The following is a 22,735-nucleotide window of genomic DNA, read 5'->3' as shown; positions in this document are numbered from 1 at the left end:
ATCAATTTGTATTTATTGAGGTTAAAAAATTAGATGAGTTCTTAATAAAACATAGTAAATCATGTTTAATTGTATGGAATGGAGCTGGTGTCTATGTGTTTACAGTGTCTACACTTACATGTTTACTGAACAGTTTGTTCAGACCCATCCCGTAGTTATGTACTTCCGTGTTCTTATTTCTCTGCATTGCCATGGCAGATGCCACGTCGGCTTGACCGGACCCAAATGGACTTGTCTGCATATCATTCTAAACGAAACATACAAATGATATAACTGATTATCCCGTCATTTGGACTATTCACGAAATGCATGTATCGATATGTATCAAGGTCATGAAAGACATGTGAATAACCAACGCTAACAAAATTCAAACAACACATAACGACCTGATACTATTGTGAATGACTTAGAAGGTAAGGTAACACAAACACTAGACTAACACTAAAATACGGTAGGATGGATGGGCAGATAATTTCACGTACAAACAAACTTTGAAAAATGTTATAGTATTCAAACAATATCGTAGGAGGTTCTTTGTGTACATTAATGATATACTACAATGCTGTATATAACTCCCTGCGACATTAATCAGCTCACATAAAGACAATTAAACAATTTATACAGTCAGGAGATTTTAGAAGACACCATTTCAACTCAAAGTCATAACCACTTGAAGGTTTGACACACATCAACAGAAAGTGAGGATGTTATCTCTAGATATAAGAGACGATTGAAGCATGGGGTTTTGAATATCACGACTTCATTTGAAGTAGAAAATAAATAAACCACTCTAAAACATACTGATGTATGATATCGATTATTGACTTCGGCTTTCAATAAAAAAAAATGCTCGACTGACTTCATATACTTTATCATTATAAACTTCCTTCTTGATCAAAGTGTTCTGGTTCTTTTCATAGAAGTATATTTGAGATAATTATACACACATGGTTTCTGGATACTGTACCCTTGTGAACTTGCTAAAGACCAAACAGATATACCGGTGATAGCAACAATGTTTAGCTGCTGAATTGCAATTTTTTACAGATGAGATACACAAGTGTGATATTATCACAAACATAGAATGTACGCAGTCGGTGTATCCATGAGATTAAAACACAATGAGTATAGATATTACAGAAAATTTCATTACCCACTACCAGCCTATATTAAGCAGTGATCCATCACATCGTCGAATTCAACATTCCACATTTACATAATCTAACCATTTACTTAATGAGAGTCATTTATAATTTATAGATACTTTCATTTATCTTTGACTTACAGAATGTTGTTCATGTAAGCTACAGTATTCTGGTTTTAAAAGATATTACCAACCAAATAAACCAAACAAATAAATGATAAATTCACGCTGAGTACGCATCATACTATTTATATAATATTTAAAAACACAATAGTATGTTGTAAATGCATTGATATGGATACTCTAATAGTATAACTTTTTTGTCGTAAAATGTAACAGGCGTGAATAAGTTTAGTAAGCTTTGCTATTGTGACAAATAATGGAGGAGAGAACGTAAAATGAGTAATACTTGATTATAAAATACATATACTTGTATGAGCAACTCATTTTCAATGTAAGTTTTATTAATATTAGTATTTAAATCAACTATGCATTAACTTACCTGGGTCTTGAACAACCATTCCATACACTTCTGGACGTCTTCTTCGGCCATTTTCTTCTGCAAAATTTTTTTTTTTTAAATATTAGAAAGTGTAGTTTTCTGAGACCAACACAAACACTATGCTATGTATTTAATTTTCGCTGCAGCTTGAATCGCACTAGAAGTATACCTCTCACAGTAGATTCACAAAATATAATTGCGATGAAAATGCAGCATGATCAAACATTGGTGTCGACAACACGTTGTGGTACATATACAAATAGGACTTTCACACACAAAACCAATTCATAGATTATATATAGTTCCGGTGACTATTCGGCCGAATATTTCTGGCCGAACAATCCACAAGGTTTTACTTCAGCTCATACAAATAGAAGCTGTTTCAGAGTTATATTTGTCGTCATAACATAGCCTTTTTATTGAGGATATAAACACATCAAGTAAAACAGATTAAACCTCCGCCTGCTCATTTGAAAAATATTTCTATCGAGCTATACAGAACATCTTCTGTTGAATTTTCGAGGTTTCTCTGTTTGGTGAGCGTTCTAAAGAATTCTTCGAGACGGGCGCGTGTTACGTCTATGAATCAATGCTATGCGCTTTATTACAATATCTCATTTTAATACATGGTCTTTCACGGCAAACAACTGACGATAACTTCCTCGGGATAATAATTGATAGGCCAGGAAAAATAAAGACATCAAAGCCAACACACTCTAATCAAGTACATCGCCTCAAAATATTTGTAGTGTGTGATAACTGATCTGACATTCACCGGTCGTATTTAAAATTTATCGTTTTTCATGATTTAATTTTTCAGAAATATTTTTGTCAATAAATTATCATAAATATGCATAACAAATTGAATGAAGTTAAATCTGTTTATCTAAAATCTAGATAAATATTCATGTATTCCATTATAACTATAGTACACACTACAGACGTTACGTAATTGTGATAAATTGTACATGGTTTGTATAGTAAATGTTTCGTGAAGACCACCTATTTGCGGATGTGCATACCACAGGATTGGTAGCTGCCTACGCACCTCAATTGTGATATTCAGTTTTATGTCAAAATAATTGTGAATAATGAAAAGTATTAACACATAAATGTTGACTAGGCAGTTAGCAGATCCGTGGAACAAGCAAACACAAAAGAAATATCGATATGAGACATCAACGTAAGTTCGATATTTACATGTATACTGAAGTCGTCAATAAAGCTGTGATATTTACATATTTACATGAGACGTCAACATATGCCGTGATATTTACAGTAGTCGTCAACATACACGTGTAAGCCGTAATATTAGCATATTTACAGGAGACGTCAACATACACGTGTAAGCCGTAATATTAGCATATTTACAAGAGACGTCAACATACACGTGTAAGCCGTAATGTTTACATATTTACATGAGACGTCAACAGAAGACGTGATAATTACAGGAGACGTCAACATAAGACTTTGCATTTTACAACAACAGATGTGATATTGACAGGAGACAAGGAGACGTCAACTGGAACCATATATTACAACTTTCCTTGAACGCTTTATGCCAATAAGATACTATTTACCATGTCAAAATGACCTCACTTAACAGTAAGACACACTGCGATGGTCACACTGATGTCTTTCAGGTAAATTGTCTGTTAAATATAACTAAGTTGAAGTGATGTATTTGAATAGGATTTTAAATCCAGTGGCAATGTATGTATTTACTCCGTCCTCTATAACCGCACCGTACAACTACATATACAAACGCATGCAAACGTGAAATTTAAACACTGTATGTGGGCGTTATGTTATGGCTATAACATGCTTTAAAATTCTATTCTTACATTTTGCAGTTCACACGTCTACTCTTTTGATACAACCTAATACGACAAAATATGACAGTTATTGATTTTCAGCGTCAGTGCATCTTCTTATCTTTACTTTGACATCTATTTTCCATGTTGCCTCCTGGTTTAAAAAAATCACTGACGAATCATAGAACAACAAAAGAGCTGTATGATGCAATGTATTTCATCATTAATCTCTAGTGCACCCAATTCTTAAATATGTAATGACACTTTTGTGTCTTTTATAATCCTCCAGCACACATCAGACGACAATGATTTAAGATATCCAAGAGGTTATGGGTTTCTTAAGATCTGCACTACTGCTCGGCGTACCAATTACACAATGTAGTATCATATATCTTAACATAATACCAGCCATTTTATATTCAAGACACATGAATAATTCAGAAAAGTCCTATTACCCATTATATATATATCCCCTATATCATCTTTTTTTGCGATGCAGTTTCGTCTGTGAAGTGAGTTATGGTACAAAATTTTAAACAGCTGTGTGAGTACCTTATCATAGCTCTTAAAAGCGTTCACAATATTTGTTCAAGTTAAGGCGATTTGACATACACCTTTAGAATAACATACCTGACTAAAGTAAAGATTACTGCACAAAATAGATAATGTATTGAATCATACCATATTGAATTACAACAAATATGTATGTCTCCGTCATAGAAAGTCAAAAATAGAATACAAATAACTTTGCTATGTCGATGTATAATCCTCTTGATGGGATAGAATTCGTAATGTTACTTTAACCAGAATCAACAATATCTTTTTTATGCATTTCACTTTCAAAGTGAACGAAATGACAAACAACACCTTAAAGTAAGGCTTATTAATGAAAAGTGGTCCGATGTTGCCTATAAAGAGTCAACATGCTGCTGTCATCTAACCTTCAGACAATATAAGTTTATACTTACAGAAGTTTGTGTTCCTGTATACAGTACAACCTCACACACTCCGTCAGCTACTAGTATACCTTAACTACTGAGTTAACTAAAGTCTAACAGGTTTAAGATCTTGCTTTGGAAATCGACAATAGATACAGGTCATTTATCCGAGCGCCTACGCCTGTATCTGAATGACATTCGCTCGACCGGTTTTACTAGCTTTAGACATCCTAGCAGCGGGGTAGGTCTCCCCATACCTCGACACCTGGTTCGATGAAATGCATTCAGAACAAGATCACCTGTAGCCGTGTTCAGTAGGCAGAATGTCTACCTGACAAATATCTATTTAAAGTCGTATTGTATTTGTTTTTAAGCATATTTATGATATCTTTTATGAAAATTCATCCTTTTCATATATGCTAATAGTGCCTCGGTATACAATCTGATGAAGCGGGTTTAGATTTGATATGTTTGGTGGAGTTTTGTTAATTACAATAAGTTTAAGTCATTGATTCTTATGTAAAACAATAACAAAAACCTAGAAAATTGGGCCATATGTGTTCTTCGTCCTCCTAACTCCCCTAACTTTGATTCTTAAATCTTCGACACCAAGTTTCATTGAAACAGCTGCATTTTGCAAATACATTCGTTATCAAACACATGCTGTATATCATCAAATTAAAGTGTCGGATAACCGTGCTTAAGCATTGTTGGCCCCTTTGTCCCTACAGTTTGCATAATCCTACACCCAATATTTGAACATTGCTAACGTTAAGAAATATTCACCTGTGCTTGACGTCTTTAAACTTTTCCTTATTGATTGGATTTTCGGGTTTATGAACCCTTCTTTTTTTCTCTCCGTTTCTCTAACATATATATCGATCTATCTTTTTCCAGATTCCTTAACGGTTTGGCCACTAGAATTACTAGATAAAGTTTATGACATTACTTAATGTTTTTGAATAGAATAGCTTAACTTGGGCGCGTCTTAATGTTAAGAAGACTGATGGTAATAGGAAAGAATTTGACTGGTTGGATAAAGTGAAAATTTTCAGGATTGAAGTGACAAATTCAACAGCTTAATCGAAACAGCAGCCTTTCTCAGGGCTCTCACATCCCATTTTGGGACTGGGGCCCGGGGCCCTTAGAAATAGAAAAATAGCGGCGTTTTCCTTAGAATTGAGAAAACTTGGGGTCTAAATTGGGAAAAAGATACTATATTGCATTGGGAATGGGGCCAGATCGAGAGCTCTGATTTCTTGAGTTGAGTTTAAGAGAGTGTCTCGGTGGAAACTATGTAGGCCGTGGTAAAGAATGTCAGTGATACTAGAGTAGGCACATTCCATATTCTGACATAACTGTGGTGTAGACAGATAGTGTATTCTAACCATTTTTTTTTTTTTTTTTTTACATTTTACAGCCAACGTCGTCTCACCCATGAATAACCGAACCCTGTATGACCATTACATCTGAATACGACACTTTTGTCCATTATTATTCTATACTATGTGTAAAGTATACGTAGGTACATTTCACGGTTACTACGGGTCATATCTAGAGCTGTAAGGATCATGATATGAGGCCTGCGATCGCTCATGTGAAACGAAATTTTGTCTAGTGTTATTAAAAAAAACTTTGTATGAAGTGTCAAAATTCCACAAAAACATATTCGTTAGATATAATTTAGGTGTAAATTTATGCATCTTTATAAGGATAACTGACGATAAAATTTCGCTTTACATAGTGTCCTATTACTATATATATAGTAGTATGAAAGTATTCCGTGACCTTAAAAATCTTATACGGGTAGAATTCGTTCACAAAATGATAGATAACAAAGTCAACACACAAAACATATAAATATACCAGGATGCAATACAACACAAAAATTAAGCCACAACTTCAACACGTTCAATGATAACTTCTCTAACTCTTTACACTTTAAATCTAGAGGACAATATTTCAGTATGTATCTGAGTGTATACACAAAAAGGATACAACATACCACAACTTCAACACATTCAAGGACAGATCGTCCCACATTTTCAACGCTTAAGGACAATATGTATCTCAGTGTAAACACAAAAGGACAAAATATGCTTCAACTTCAACACACAGAATAACCATTCAATGGTGTCAACACACAAGAGCAATACATTTCATACTTCAGCATTATATTCAAGGCAAAATATCAAATATCCCACGGCTTTAACATTTACGTCAGTAGCTGAGAACCAACTCTTCTACTTGAAAACGAACCACGGCTACATTGGATCACAAATTCATCCGAAAATAAATTAACCCAAACTGAGGAACATCCACAACGATTAAATAAGAATTCCTTTCACGAAACATATACAGTCTGAGGTGTTACTTCGTAATATCAAATTTATCTATTTTGCTACAGACAACTAGTGATCAAACTCAGCAATACCCTAAAGTATCAAAGTATATTTAAATACACTCATAGTAGGAGGCAAAGTTCAAACTGTGATATTGTTTTTAATTTGATTCGTTGTTAAAACTGAAATATCCTAATCTAAATCAAACATTTGATAAACAAATTAACGATTTTTAAAATCTTGATTGAAACAAGAGATGTTGATATCAAGATTGCGACACTTGGAGTAAGGCATACACCACAAAAGCAACTGATGTTTCAGTTCAAAGATAATGCAGGTATACGTTTTGAAGATAGTTCAAGTCAGTATAAATATGCATGTCTCCTTTCTGTGCTAATAATGCCACCCATTTTCGTATATAATCCTTGTTAAGATACATTGATCACTGCCACGTAAATCATACACATTGTTGTATAATAGTAAACTCTCATATTAAAGCTTGTGTTGAGTGCAAAATAAATTAGATGGGAGTTTTGAAAGTATTTTTAAGGAGTGTAAACGAGATTTTAATAACCAGAGATTACATAATCACTTTGCTAAATAGACATTAAACATTAAAATGTTAATAGATTTCAAAGCACGAAACTGGTAAGAAATATTTTAAAAATCATAACAGGTTGATAAAAATTATACGATACTGCGTCAATGTGTCTGAGAGAGAGAGAGAGAGAGAGAGAGAGAGAGAGAGAGAGAGAGAGAGAGAGAGAGAGAGAGAGAGGGGGGAGAGAGAGAGAGAGAAAGAGAGAGCAGAACAGCGTAACGATAAACGTATATTTTAATGAACGCTATCTTAAACAATACATATTGATGTTTGTACATATGATGTCCCGCAGAAAATCTGACACAATGACACCAGAAACACCAATGGTCAGCTCCACAGTGTAATGACAAATGTTAGTGGTTCTACTGATTTTGGGTGTATTGGAATAGAAAGAACACCCATAATATATACCAGATATTGATTTTTCGAAACTTTGGGCGACCATTATTGCTCAACAGTTAACAATAGTTTCCGTCCTGACATACCGATAGGAAGTGAATATGTAACAACGAGTCCACATGCTAACTACACTGGACACTTGTCTGTGGATTTACACCTTTAAAGTACAGAACACTTCACCAGCTTAACATGACGGCAGTCCAGGTTTGTATACAACGTGTAATTCAATATGTATAGTAAAAGGTAATAAACTGATTTCCTTTTGAAATGTAGTAAGACATGATACCAGGAGTTATACCCCACACTGACTCATTTCAAATTTCAATAGGTATATATAGCTGTGGACTTGTAATAGCTTTTTTCGATAACCACCATAATGATTTTTTTTATATTTGATATCTTCTCATTATGTCATGCTTTTTCCACTGCATGAGATGACTAAGATATTTTCTCTTCTTTCTAAATAGCTGATATTTTTCTTTTGACTCCTATGACACTGCATTTCTTTTGACCTATTGAAGAAAGTTCGCGCAGATGAGGGAGGCTTCTAGCTGGCTCTAAAGGAGACATACCGTAGTCTTTAAAATGATATATACTACACCATAACAATAAGAACTGTAGTAATGTAATGACTAGTTTGCCCTTTGCAATTATGATGTGACCGGTTGTGGTGGGGCCCTGGCTTCAATGGTGTTCCAATGTGGTAGCACTATAAAGTTGGCATCCGTCCTAATCATACGGAGGGTCGCATGAACCCGAAAACATACACATCAACACTTGTACTATCCTTGTATGAACCGTGAGGTCGCCCTTATGATAAAAACTTTATTTATTTTAAAACAATTATGATTCAGATTATTCAAACACATGCTTATAACTCCTGCTGGCTGTCCCTAAATGACCATAGTTGTTAATAAGACTTTAGACAACATAAACCAATTAAAATTCCTTATATAGAAATAATTGTTTATTTACAAGGCTTTCCGTCACTTAATCGATCAGCGTTATTTTGGCGGGATGGAAATAGAACCCTCTTTTACCTGATAATGCATATTCGAAGATAATTCACGTTTATGATGGTTTCGGTACATACCGATACACAACATATCTCTGATATAGTCCAACCCTTTAGTATACAACCTGAATTATACATCTTTGACAGTTTTATGGCTCAATTTAGTAACTAATTGGTCGTGTCTTATATATGTTTACGGTACCCCTTTACGTGATCGTGTTACTTATGTGACTGTTTGGCAGTATTTTCACAATGATTCCTCTACAACTTATATCTAGAATCGGTAGAAACACTGCAGTGGTATATGGACATGTGGCATGCAGAGGTTGTTTACATATTGCTCATCACTAGGCACACATACACCAGGACTACACCGGATGTGGTTTTACCATGCATCACAAGACAACATGTGTAAGTAGGTATATGACAGTTGTAATAATAAACATTTCCAAAATTAACCACACCAACAACCCCATATCAGAGACAATCTTTACAACAAAATAACGGAATAATTTGTTTCCATGTACGTTCTTTATCGACCAACCATACCATTTACTTTATATTTAAGCATTTTGCCAATTAACATACAAACACAATTCGCAAACGTAATACATCGGATGATTTGTACACTCGAATTGCTATAAAAACTAAGCATCAAAAGCCGGCGACATCTAAATTTTGTAATTATATAGCTGATGTTTTGAAAGACGATACACAAACTGTAGTATAACAAAAGTGGTCTATTCATTTTGTACACTTCCGGTGTGGTGTTGTTATGTCATACTCACCTTCTGTTTACCTTCCCCATGTGTACACGGTTTCTGCCTACGTAATCCAAATTGAATTATTGATTGTGCAGTGTCACGGAAAATAAACCATAAAATAAACACGACAATAGCCTTGAGAGGAAGATTGCTTTGTGATTTTATCATCAGCCATACCTTCCCGAGAACTGAAAACTCGTAGAAATCAAACATTGTTAATGAAATATCCTTCAAAATGCCGAAGACCTCACAAAATCATGAATGATCCAAATCAATTCTTGTCAATGCATGCCGGGGAAGATTAAAATCGTATACGACTGCTTTTGTCTCTATGTATCCAATATCCGGGTTGCCCTAGTGTCCTATCACCCACTACACATAATGCATATTGACATGTTTACGCTATTGCGGTGTTTCTCGTGGAACGCTCTGCACTTGTTTTTGCACAGGTAAAATCTGACAGGTAAATGATCGCGTCGTTTTCGTACGTCCGTCTTCGTTAAATTATTCCCAGGGGCTTCAATCCGCCCAAACAGTAAAATCCGTCATACACATAAATGTTTATATCCCAAGTTCAATCAGCTCCACTGGTTATTGTAATCCGACTAGCACACCACAATTCAATAAAAATATTTTTTTAAAAATCAGTTCAATAATTTAACTTAACCAGTGCAGACACGTCAACATTGTTTCTTTCTTTAAAAAATGATCTGTTTAACGTTTAGTGTCCAAAGTGAAGCCGGCTTTACAGGTGTGGGCGTACATAGAAGAAGATTCGTAAGGGTTCTGACCACACTCCTACCTAAAGGTAAATACACTACACATATCGGGGCGTGTATAATAACACTTTGGTGTATCGTGTTGGATCAGCAAGCAATCCACATGTGCAAAAAATGATCACATGCCGATGTAAAACATGCGTATATTTTCATACTCAACTGAACCGTATCAATGAAAGAGATTATGTCAATTGGCGTGTAAATATAGTTTATCAGAATCTACAGTAAACATGTCAGGGCTTCAGTAAACCGGTTTCATGACAAGTTAACCATAAACTTTAGCCATGTCTAATTCAATTAATTTCCGGTTTAAAATAAAAATATTTTGTTCTCCCCCTTTCCTCCTCCCTTTCTTCAAAAAAAAAAGCAGAAAGGTCTAGAAACGTTCCAATTCTATTTATTCTGAACATCTCGGATTCTCCCTTTTCCGTCTGATCTCTCTAGAATCCGTGTTGGCCGAGAAACATTTCTTGGAGAAATGCTCCGCTAACACGAGGAGTTGCGGCGTTTTATTTCATACTAGATCTCTGAAATACAGTTGTAATTAATGTGTAACTTATGCTTTTGTACGGTTTCTACAAGATACCAGTGCGGCTGTTCGTTGAGATAAAAGAAATACCCTTTATTTAGGAGTTTTTAAAAATGCATTTGACTATTTACGGCCTTGATATTTCTGTCCCTTCAATAATACATCGAAACGCTATACATTGAAGCGGCCGAGGTAGCAATACGTGTTCGAACATTACTGTTATTTTGAGAACCATTAAACATTACAACATATTGTGTTTCAAACTGTAAAGGACGGCAGCTTGTAAAATGTTCTTTCATTCAGGTTGTTAAAATCTCGCAAATGCTACCCTGATATCGTATTACAGGTAATTTTTGCCAATAACCAGACGTAATGATCGTTTGATAACACCGATGACGCAACAGGCAGTATTTACTAAGTTGGCACAGACAGTACCGAAAACTTATCGCCAATCCTTCAGCTCCGTAGGAATCATACCTGTTATGCAAATTAGGTTCGTCAAATCCGCTTAGTGCTTATAGATAAAGAGATGTATAAAACGAAATTCATGTGAGAAAATCTCGCCTCAAAAGTCTATCATTATCATTATATTTCATTATCTTTTCCCCTAATGAGGCCAAGTGAGCATTTTTACAGTTATCAACTGTCCTCGCCGTTTTTTATTGGAACGATCACTGTAAAGATCTTATATAAACATTTCAGATAAACTTATTTGAATATGAAAAGGAGACGAGATCGCTGTGTGTTACGTAACACGACACATGTCTTGTCATGTGTAGGCTGGTACCGTCTGAACAACTTAACGTCAATATCTACTGTCGTAATCCTTCTGATCTTTAAGTCATGTCGATTTGCATGCAAACTGTTTTTTTTTTTTTTTTTTTAGTTTTTCGGCTTGAACATATCAACGTCGACAACATAACAGCGTGATGAATCTCATTATGTCAGGACATTTGTCATGGAGTGAGAAATGAAATGCATTTTTTAACATTTATGAACACTACTATCTATAGACATTCCAATCTGCGCGGTATTTTTGAAAGGGAAGGATTGAGTAGGTTTATGTCAAAAGAATGCATTTAAAATGCAATGTTCATCTCCAAAAGAAACGAAACAAGATGCAAACCTAACTTCGTGGTCGTCTTTAAATAACGACATAATTCAAACAGCACCTTTTATGATAAAGAAGAAGCATTGTTACCCTTGCCTATCATATATGTAGCTTATTTGAAATCTTGTTGGTATCCAAGTAGTAGAAAGTATGAGGAACGTGATAAAGAGTGTACTTCATGCAACACGTGGAAACGTACACTTTATTCGATTAAACATTGTTACAGTAGAGTATCATTGTACATAACCTTGGTGAACCGTTATCACTCTATATCACATGTAGGTACGAGTTTGTTAAAAGAAGAAATAAATCTTTGGGGCAAGTACTTGAATATCAAACGGCAACATTGTATTGCCGTATACGGGGAAATTGTCATGCTCGTCAAACAGATATTGGTAGGCTCTCGCACAATATAGGTAAACACCTGTATCAGCAATTATTGTTTATTCGGGCGGATACATTATTGACATTTGAAGACAGAATATATCATCGATTGACAGAAAATGTGAAACTCCTTCACCTGCTAAGTTCTTATCATTAGATTTGTTCACATTTTGAAAACGAGCCCTGGTCGTTTCAAGAGCTGGTCTCAAAGCTCTCGAGAGTAAAGTAATATTTCTCGGAAAACTTTGATAAAAAATTTGTTATCAATCCAAAACTCAAGTATCCTCCCACTTGCATTTGTATATATATATCCGTTTCGTTAATAGTCTTTCTTGGAAAGTTATATATAGACGAACGGTTACGTGACATCTACGTGGTTCTAGTTATGGATGTATATGAAATAGAAAGGCTATTTGATTGCCGAACGATATCATAGCTAGACGGGTGTTCAAGGTAGATCAAAAAGATCTTAAGGGTTCTCAAATATTTACAGATCATAAAATTTGATTTCTGGATTACTGTAACAGTACAACTGTAATCGACACGATGTCGAGTGCAGTGTAAAAAACAGACTGTTGACAAGGAACTGGATTCTAATAAATGCGTAGTTTCACACTATAGTAACGTATCGTAATTAGTTTAAATAACATTTATCAAATAATTCAATAGTATTGCACATACATACAAAAACAAATTTCAAGCTTATTTGAATTCCTAACGACAACAAGCCACAATTTCATGGCCAAAGGAGGGTATGTGCTTTTGTTTTGAATTATGCCCAAGTCTTAATTGTGATCCCATGGTATACTATTAGGAATGACCGAACAAATGTCACTACAGTATTTAAGCCATAATATTCTTTGCATTGGCATCAATTATCCTGTCTTTGCTGTATTTAGCGTATGTATAAAATATGTATGCTGTCAATAAAAGGTCGACACTTCGTAGTCAGAAATGACAAGACGTATTTCGTTAATTGTATATAAACTTTATAATGCTACTTGACATTAACAATTTTGTAAACATTCTGTTTACAAACCTTACACACAGAAATGCTTACACGCCTGAAACTTGAGCGACCATATCTGTACGCAATACAATCACAAGTTTCTACTCGATTTGACTGGCGGAGTGAGTTTGTCAAATTTACCGTACAAGCTTGAAATCGAGGCAAATAAATTCAAGCTTTACTCATGTAGTGAGCAATCAAATCTGATTCAAAAAAGCGTTTATTTACACTAGCCTTATTGTAACGTCTATAAAGCGAGGGATTTGGAATACATCCATTTTGAAACCGAATACACGGACGTATCGCAGTGGGTCTCGTTTGTCGACCTTTATGTCTTGCTTGACCTTTCGCAAGTGAATGTGTCGCTTAGACGTACATACATGTACATTATATTCAATAGCAGTGTGATATCTAGCGTGATGTATATTTGATGATTAATATGTAGAAAACACCTCTGAAGTATGTTGCACACGATTCGAAACACCCATGGCTGATTGCTATGTTTCACGTTTCCATCTTGTCCTGTGAATAATGTTATCATAATACATCCAAATACATACATTCCATTGGCCGTGATAATTAACGGACGCATGAAGCACGGCAACTAATAACCAAGTACAGGTTAAGTGGAGAATTATTCAATTCATCACGTGATCTCTTGTGCTCTACTCGTTTCGTGAGCAAGACTCTTTGTGAGTTAATTAAACATCGGACGTGACGAACTGCATCTACAAAACACTATTAATACACGTTTCATGAACACAATTGACATAGCTGGCATGTTTGGGATGCTTTTACATGCTGCAGGCGTACAGCCCAGACGTATCAGCGATGCGATCGAACAGATTTTAGAGATGGACATGTCTATCAGATTGTACAAATTAAACGCTGTGTTTGCTTAGTAGATAATCGGTATCAAACGAAGACTCGGAAACAGCCTTCATACTGTAGGTTATTAATGACCTCGGTTGATCTGTCGTGACACGGTTGAATGATTGTTACATTAAGTATGTAGGAAGGACTACATTTTCTCAATAACAGGTGATACCTTTGTAACTTTGTGTCTCGTGTCCCCATATATATATATATATTAAGACGTGAAGATAAACGTGCTTTTCTTTTTCGCTTAACACTTTAGCAGAATTTTGTAGAGTAAAATACCTATACAGAGAAACACAGACAGTCTCTTAATATCATTTTATCATATCACTTACACCGCAAGCGACAGGTTATCAGAAGTGAGTATCAGATTGATGTGGCGTCCATTGTCATACACAGTACAAAAACAGATCTTTGACTGTAGAAAGCCAATTAAAAACGAGTGAAAGTGTTATGTAAACCACAACACTATGAGTCAGTATCGTTGTCTATGTTAAGAGATTGTGAAGTCCGTACCATGCAATAGAGTGGTCATATGAAGAGTTCAGAAACAACGTTCCTTAACTCTTGATTCTACACCGGGCGCCATTATCTTTTGTAGGGGTAGTATTGTTGATTAATTATATAAACAATTTCATACTTTAAGAATAAAGAACTGGACAAATATTAACCACAAAGGAGGCAATATCTTTATACCAGACCTTTTGTCAATTAAGAACAATGCATATATGTAACTGCACAGGAGGCAATGTCTTTATACCAGACCTTTTGTCAATTAAGAACAATGCATATGTGTAACCACACAGGAGGCAATGTCTTAATACCAGACTATTTGTCAATTAAGGACAATGCATTTATGTAACAACACAGGTCACAAGTTCTTAATACCAGACCTTTCAATAAAGCATAGTACAAATATATACTTTTTATAGGTAATTACACTGTGGATATCGAATTTTATTACTGACAAATTAAGATATTAATATCTCTACAAACATGTAAGAAAATTGGTCGAGGAAATGTACTGTGCTGACCTGTCGGAACATCAAAGGACTTACCTATATAGTTAAAATTAAGTATATACTAGACCTGTGATTTAACATACTAGCTAGATATATATCATAGGTACAAAACCGTCATTGTGTTACCTATATATATATACACTACAGACATGATGTTTTATTTCACTTTCTGTTATTTAATAGTCCTGGTGTTCACGTGATTAAGTGTCAACTGTGACTTTATATCAGTCCTTTTAAATACTATACAGCAGCTCAGCTGTAACAGATAAAATTAGCAAGCACCTTGTATGACAACAATACAATATCATTGAATGATTGGCATATGTGTCGGTATTTAATCTCTACACGGGCTTGCTATAAAAACCATGTATGTTGATTTGTTTCCGAAATTTAAACGAAAATCCAATTATTTGTCATTTATCTACTACATTTCACGTGGACAGCCAGATGAGTAAATCATATCTGAAGCGACTGCCATGATAAAAAAAAACTCTCTTTCAGTATCGCATGACCAATCGAAACTTCTACAAATAGTGAAATACACAGTAACCGTCCTACTCAGACAAACATTTCACCCCCTGTTTAAGTTATCATTATTGATTGACTTTGGTAAAGTTTATTTCTATGTTTTGTAACACAAATGTAAGGTGTTTGGAAGTATGTAGATGTCACATCAAGAAACGACGTTTTATCTGTAATGAAAGACTAAAACTGTATTTTGTCTCTTGACTAACTAGCCTTCCAGAAACCTATGTTATATAACGATAAAGCATTTCATCAATTAGTTACTTTTTAGCATATACCCGAACAATTTGTAAGGAGTACGTAATTATAAGAAACACTTTTGAGTATGTTCCAACATAACCATGCTGGTGCTTTGCAGCTCTTGACAATACAATATGACAAAACCGTAGTATTGTCCGAGCTACACAATATTGCGAGCAGAGATTAACTAAAAATACCTGATGAACTTCGGCAGGTGCAAATTTTTCATTAACCACGTGAGAGGTGTTAGCGCCACTGCACTTTGTGTGTTATCCACCAATATGTATCTGTAGGTAAGGACACGAGTTGTCTGTTGATTCTTTACCAAGATACACTTGTACTTATAAATTCAACAATTGGACAGTTGTTTTCAAATGTGATAGCCGGTATTATATATTTAAGGACAGTATCGTTATTTCTGTGGACTTGTTATTAAGCAAACTAATTTACAGCACTGCACAAATACACACATGTTGTGTACAAAATCACAAGGATTACATACCGGCATGTCATGCACACATTACCAAACAAAGACCAGACAAAAAGTAGCTGGTAATTACATGTACCTGTACACATGTGTAATGAAACACCTACCTTATATAGAGAACTTCCAGTCCTTCAATAAAACAGTAGTGTCCAGACTTGCAAATGTATGTAATGCTGTATACAGCTGGAGTCAAAGCTACCAGTTTAAGGATTCGACTGAAATGCAATCCTCCTTTACCCGAGCATAAAATGGACACGTAATGCTTATCTCTGTGTGGCGGGCTAACTGCCGAATTATTTACTTTTTGCTTCGTTTGACATGCACAGGTATCGCCTTGATAACACACCTGCTTTGGCACGCGTGTATTGACAATCTAGAAGGCAAGTGCGACGTATCCCAGCTTAGGGCTTAACTTTGGGAAATAAATGGCGCGATTTATAAAATTTACGGTAAACGTTCTTGAATTTTAATGGAAAAATTAATATATATAAAATTCTTGCACAATTCGAGCTCTTCGGGGACGGAAGTGCTCTTGAATTTCACTTTTGATGGATTTTTTTCTGGTAAAAGAAAGCAAAGAAACATTTGCTTGTAAGTACATGTACATGTAGCCATTGTTCGAGAGGAAAATTATATAAAAAGTATAGTAAAAAAGATAAATTCAACTTCAAAATGTTCGCTGTTGAAAAATATCAGTGAGGATTTATATTTTCAAAATTGACTTACAAAACCCGTAGGAAATTTTAATTTGAAGGAATTAGCAATATCGAGCGATAATGATTCACATATTTCAGAGCATTTACCGCATCTAGCGATAACCAGGTCCCGATCTGTGAGATATAAACAGTAGAGTAACAATGTCCCTGTGGCTTTAAATACATTATAAGTGTATAACTACTATTGGGAATGACACTTCATGCTTACATAGTGGTATGTACAAATGTGTGAAAGACATATATTCTGAATTTCTTTGCATTTGTATCTGCCATCATAATTTTATTCTTATGTAAATGTGTTAAAGTGAATGTAACAAATTTACGGATATGAGGACTCAGCCGCACGCTGTATTCCTAAATAGAATAACTAACATTCAGGTCATATCTTTTGACAATATTAACCCTAACTAGCGCGGTGAATTTCCAAATATACTTGAACAGTAACTCGTTTCATTACGCTCATTTGTCTTGTGGTAAAGGAAATGTTTGTATGGTTCCTCAATCGTATGGTTAAAGAAACTGCGTGAGGTTAGGAATTGCATATTGGGTTCCCAACTTTGCTTGGTTAGGAATTGCCTGTTGGGTTCCCAACTTCGCTAGGTTAGGAATTGCATATTGGGTTCCTTAATTCGATGGGTTAGGAAATGTCTGTCAAGAGCGGACAATACTTTTGATTGAATCGTTCATCGAAACTTCTGATTTCATACAGTTTTTAAAATATTATTACAACGGATGACAATGCTTTATGTAGTTTCTGACCTTTCAATGCGGGGTTTTAACCGCTTATTCCGCTTGGAGTATTATAGTAATAACGACCTGATAGTAATCCGTGTATTTCGAGGATCAGTCAATGTATTAGAGTCGACACGTACGACAGCTTAGACCACGAATCTACGACCACGGAAACGCTGTCACCACCACCACATACGCATAATCGGCGTCGGTCTCAAAAAGTCAAGCGTGAAGTTGTACTGTTAGGTTCTACCACCAGAGTGCGAGATGAACGGATGAAATCTTGACCGTGTATGAAGACGAAGATTTAAGTAGGTATTGTGATATCATTGTGACATCACCAACTGTGTTGTTCCATAAAATCCGGTATTAAGAGAAAGTGGCATTAAAAGATTGCCAAGACTCAAGAAACCACATTCATAACTAAAGTGTGATTGGTATTGTTCATAAACCAGCATTATTTTCCAGACAATACAAAGTTAGTCAGCAAAGCAAAGTCGATCTCTAAATCAATATTTTATCGTTTTTCATATTTTCATTATCTACTCACTGAGATGTTGTGTTGGACTTGCTGAAACATTCAACCATTTAAACAACGAAAAGAAAAATTAAATGGATATGTTTTCTGAATATTTCAGTACTAACAATTGACAATACCATACACATATGAGAAAATTGCAGGCTGGCTTTCATGTACTACTTCATGAAACGCTGTTAATTATCACGAAGGTAGCCTTGTTACAACAGTCAGTCTGTCTCAATCACAGTATGACAAGGAACCAAGGTGAAGGTTGTAATCTTACACATATCTGAATATATTAGATAACAAGAAAATCGCTGTTCCTTGTTCTGGGCGAGCTTTCGCGTGACTGATCACAGTTAAAGTGAGTACTGTCAATGACAAAATACATGACCTAGTTTGCATAAAACACCTCTGGCCTCAAGTAAAACTAGCTTGTCGTCCGTGATCAAGAATGTTATGTTTTGTTTTCAAGTATATTTGTGAAATTTACAATTCGTTTGTTTGTTTGGTTGTTTTTTTTTTTTTAAAAGACAACATAAAAATGCGCTGAGCAGGTGTCGTATTGATGATTCTCGTCTCCGAAATTTCAATTTCAGTACAAGATTCTGTTTCTCAAGGCATGGAAGACGTGATCAATCGATGAGAAACCAATGCTCAGTACTTAGACTGCTAAAGTACACTTACAGATTCTTCCACATCAGCCGTGTATCTACATGTTTACTTACAACGTCATCAATAAGGGCCTATTACCGGCATTCAATTGCCCTATGTGCCCTTTCCATTTCTAGATAGCAACACTCAGCTGTTCAATATTTGATATCTAAATATCACAGCTGATTAGAAATTCAAGGGCTTGTTCTAAATATCACTGTTACTAAGGTCGATTTAGACAGCTGATGGATAATGTTACGATCTGGGCCCACAAGTGTGATTTATATCAGCTGGTTAACATGTTTCATAACTGCAAAATAAATAAAATTTATATATATCTAACAACAAAGAATTTCTAGAACGTAAATTGATGAAAATTATTGGAAAATGTTTTGGTTGCCATCATGTCGTCATCCCATAAGATAATATTAACACAAACACTTCAGGAAATATTTGTTTACATGTAATGCGTTCGATTGACACTGTAAACATTACCCATGCATATAAACCACATGTGTAAATACTAGTGCTTTCCTTATCCTTAAGGGCAATTTCTCTTTAGCTCAAAAAGTGGAGTAGTCGAGAAGTCAAGCGTCGAAAGAATATTTTCCCTGGTAAAGACTTTGAAAAAAGAAATTACCTCTGTTACACATGCAGTGCATGAGGCTGGGAGGAGGTATATTATATACACACATGTTTGCACTCAATTTAAAGTTCATGAACAAAGGTTAAAGGTGTTGATTTTTGCATCTCAGACTATTTGTTCATGTGAAACATCACATAAGTCGCCTCATACGGCAGGATAAGAGTCTTCTAGAACCTAGTACAATCTATTACAGTGGTACAATCATTAACCGGTTCTACTTAATGTGGGGGCGTTTAATGTTGATGGGCTGTGTAATAAATCCATATAAGGAGATTTTTTAACGAGTTTACGGTAGTTACCTTAACTAATGTGAACATTACGACCGTGGGATATTTACCGTAGACACTACCGTAAAATTGGCATGGGAAACATCACACGTACGTGCATGTAGCTGGAGGTAAGATATCTACGAGCTGTACGAATACTATACGTATAAAACTTAGATGAATTAGAGGGAAAGGATTTATGACGACGAAAATACTTAAATCAGCAATATTTTGGAGTACATATGTGTGTACACTGCAATCGAAATACCTGATTACAGGTAAAGGCTGGAAACGCCCAGAGATATCCCTGAAGTGGTACACCTGTGTGGAGGTGACCAGTTACCCGGATCTTGGCAAGAGAAACAAGAAAACGGTTCAATAAATGAGATTAAAATACCATTTGAAACATAGGACATATATATTACACCGTGTTTTCGGTAACCCCTGGAGCTGGTCTGGTGTCTACCCGATCTGTCCAGTACATACATATTTATTATGTCAACCCCGTATTTGACACCACTGAAAGTAAGGCGCTATCAACTTCCGGTCTATTTAGACATTCAATTTATATCATTAGGACTGCCTGGCGACTTTGCCTTTATTCATTCAGTTGTCGTCCTTAACGGCCTAAATTATACGACTGTGATGACTAAGAATGACGGAGAAACCCATGGACAGTGAAAATCATAACTTGAACACAACAACATTCTCATTTATTTCATTGGCAACGAGCTAACCAGTGCATGTGCATCCTATTATGTGCTAAGTGTTTATCTAGGAACACAAAATGCCATTATCATATGTTATTAGTTTAAATGGCGGAAAGGATAATAAACATATATTAATGTTTAGCATTAATTCGTCAAATTACGTCGTTGATTTCAAAATAACGATTTTCCAGAAGAACGAGAGTGTTACAAGCATTACATTATAATATCCATAACGTCAGCAATTGGACCAGTTGCACCCATGACGTTATGAATGCCTTCTGAAATGGTCAGCTTAAATAGCGTCGCAATCAGAAGTCATTAACATTATGGAGCCCTGACTCACTTAATGTTGTCCTATCATCCCTTACCACAGGAATTCAATCTGGAAAACCACGATTTCATAAATTACATTTCTGATCTGGTTTTGGTACAAGACTGCCTTCTACCGTTATACCGTTATAGGATGTATATAGGAATGAAGTAGGTTAGAACATTATATGATTAGCATAGGAGGTATATAGGAATGAAGTAGGTTAGAGCATTATAAGATTAGCATAGGAGGTATATAGGAATGAAGTAGGTTGGGGCATTATAAGATTATTATATATAGGATTATAAAGGATTGTAGCAGGTTGGAGCATTATAAGATTATCATAGGATGTATATAGGAATGAAGTAGGTTGGAGCATTATAAGATTAGTATAGGATGTATATAGGAATGAAGTTGGTTGGAACATCATAAGATTATTATAGGATGTATATAGGAATGTAGTAGGTTGGAGCATTATAAGATTAGTATATATAGGATGTATATAGGAATGAAGTAGGTTGGAGCATTATAAGATTATCATAGGATGTATATAGGAATGAAGTAGGTTGGAGCATTATAAGATTAGTATAGGATGTATATAGGAATGAAGTAGGTTGTTTTGAAGGCTGCATCCCCACATACGTTCATTGTGTTCGTGTACATCGAAATATATATGTACTGATACATTGTATGATAGATGGCTGACCGGCCAGAACAACATGTACCTTTTAGGTCAGGATACAGTGACCTAACTGGACAGTAAGACATCGGTACAATTGACCATTCATACTGACGTGTAACAGGCAACACGTACTATCGAGACAGACTAATTAATGTAACAGTCCACATGTCAACAATGTTGTATTAATCAACATGACCACACTTACTCACAAACCCGTGATTGTTATTTGTTTTATTGTTGGGTTTGTCAGCCTTTGAACATTCTGGTTTTCGCAACGATCTCAGCACACTACGGGAGGACCGTCGCATGCCATACGAAGCACTTAGTGGGGGAGGTGGGGGTGTTGGTAAGAGGACATAGAATACAACACGTGGATATTTGAGATATCTCTTTCACCTAATGTTACAAAAATTGGTTCCCTACCAACTGACATCTGAGATATCTTAGGATTAGAATATTTTAGGTTAAAAATGTTGCTACATGTATAATATCCAATGATTTTTTGTGAAATGTTCAAGGAAATATGTTTAGTTTAATAGCTTTATTATGCAAACCATCACGCGATATATTACTTTTTAATTATCGGTAATATAACTACAACATACATTATTGAGAATTATTGTCCATGCAAACTGATATCAAATATTATTTTTAAATGTTCAGCACTATCTCAATTCCACTAAAGTAAAATTCAAGCTAAATTACTTCCGCGTTATTAAATAGAAAATAAAGTTGGGCTTCACAAACTCTACATTGTCGTATATAACGTTGGAAATTCCTACAGTTAATCGAGGTGTGTTAAGCTGTGCAGAATCATTTACACAACGTATACCAGTACATGTGCTAAAACACACAACATGCAGTGTCATTACTGTAATTAAAACAATTAAAATTACAAAAACACAAACGTGACATGTAAGGTCATTCAATTGTTTGTTTATACTGCATTTGTCAGCTTGCATCTTCATGTTTTCTACATACATGTGGATGTATCAAAAATCAGGCAGTGAGATAA

The 22,735-nt window shown here is 35.2% G+C and overlaps 1 protein-coding gene across 1 annotated transcript in view; it reads right to left on the bottom strand.

The window, feature by feature from the left end:
- LOC132548887 (uncharacterized) overlaps positions 1–22,735 on the bottom strand; it is a 33,624-nt gene that overhangs the window by 9,774 nt on the left and 1,115 nt on the right. The window contains exons 2-3 of the mRNA XM_060212785.1: positions 1,647–1,703; positions 119–247 (exon numbers count right to left, since the gene is read on the bottom strand). Of these exons, the coding sequence (XP_060068768.1) occupies positions 119–247; positions 1,647–1,703 (186 nt within the window). The remainder of the gene's footprint in view (positions 1–118; positions 248–1,646; positions 1,704–22,735) is intronic.

Source organism: Ylistrum balloti, unplaced genomic scaffold, assembly GCF_031769215.1.
Source record: "Ylistrum balloti isolate Yb309-2 unplaced genomic scaffold, AGI_CSIRO_Ybal_v1 Utg370032, whole genome shotgun sequence".
Classification (NCBI taxonomy): Eukaryota; Metazoa; Mollusca; class Bivalvia; order Pectinida; family Pectinidae; genus Ylistrum; species Ylistrum balloti.
The sequence above is the reverse complement of the archived record's forward strand: the minus strand, read 5'-3'. Positions and strand labels throughout refer to the sequence as shown.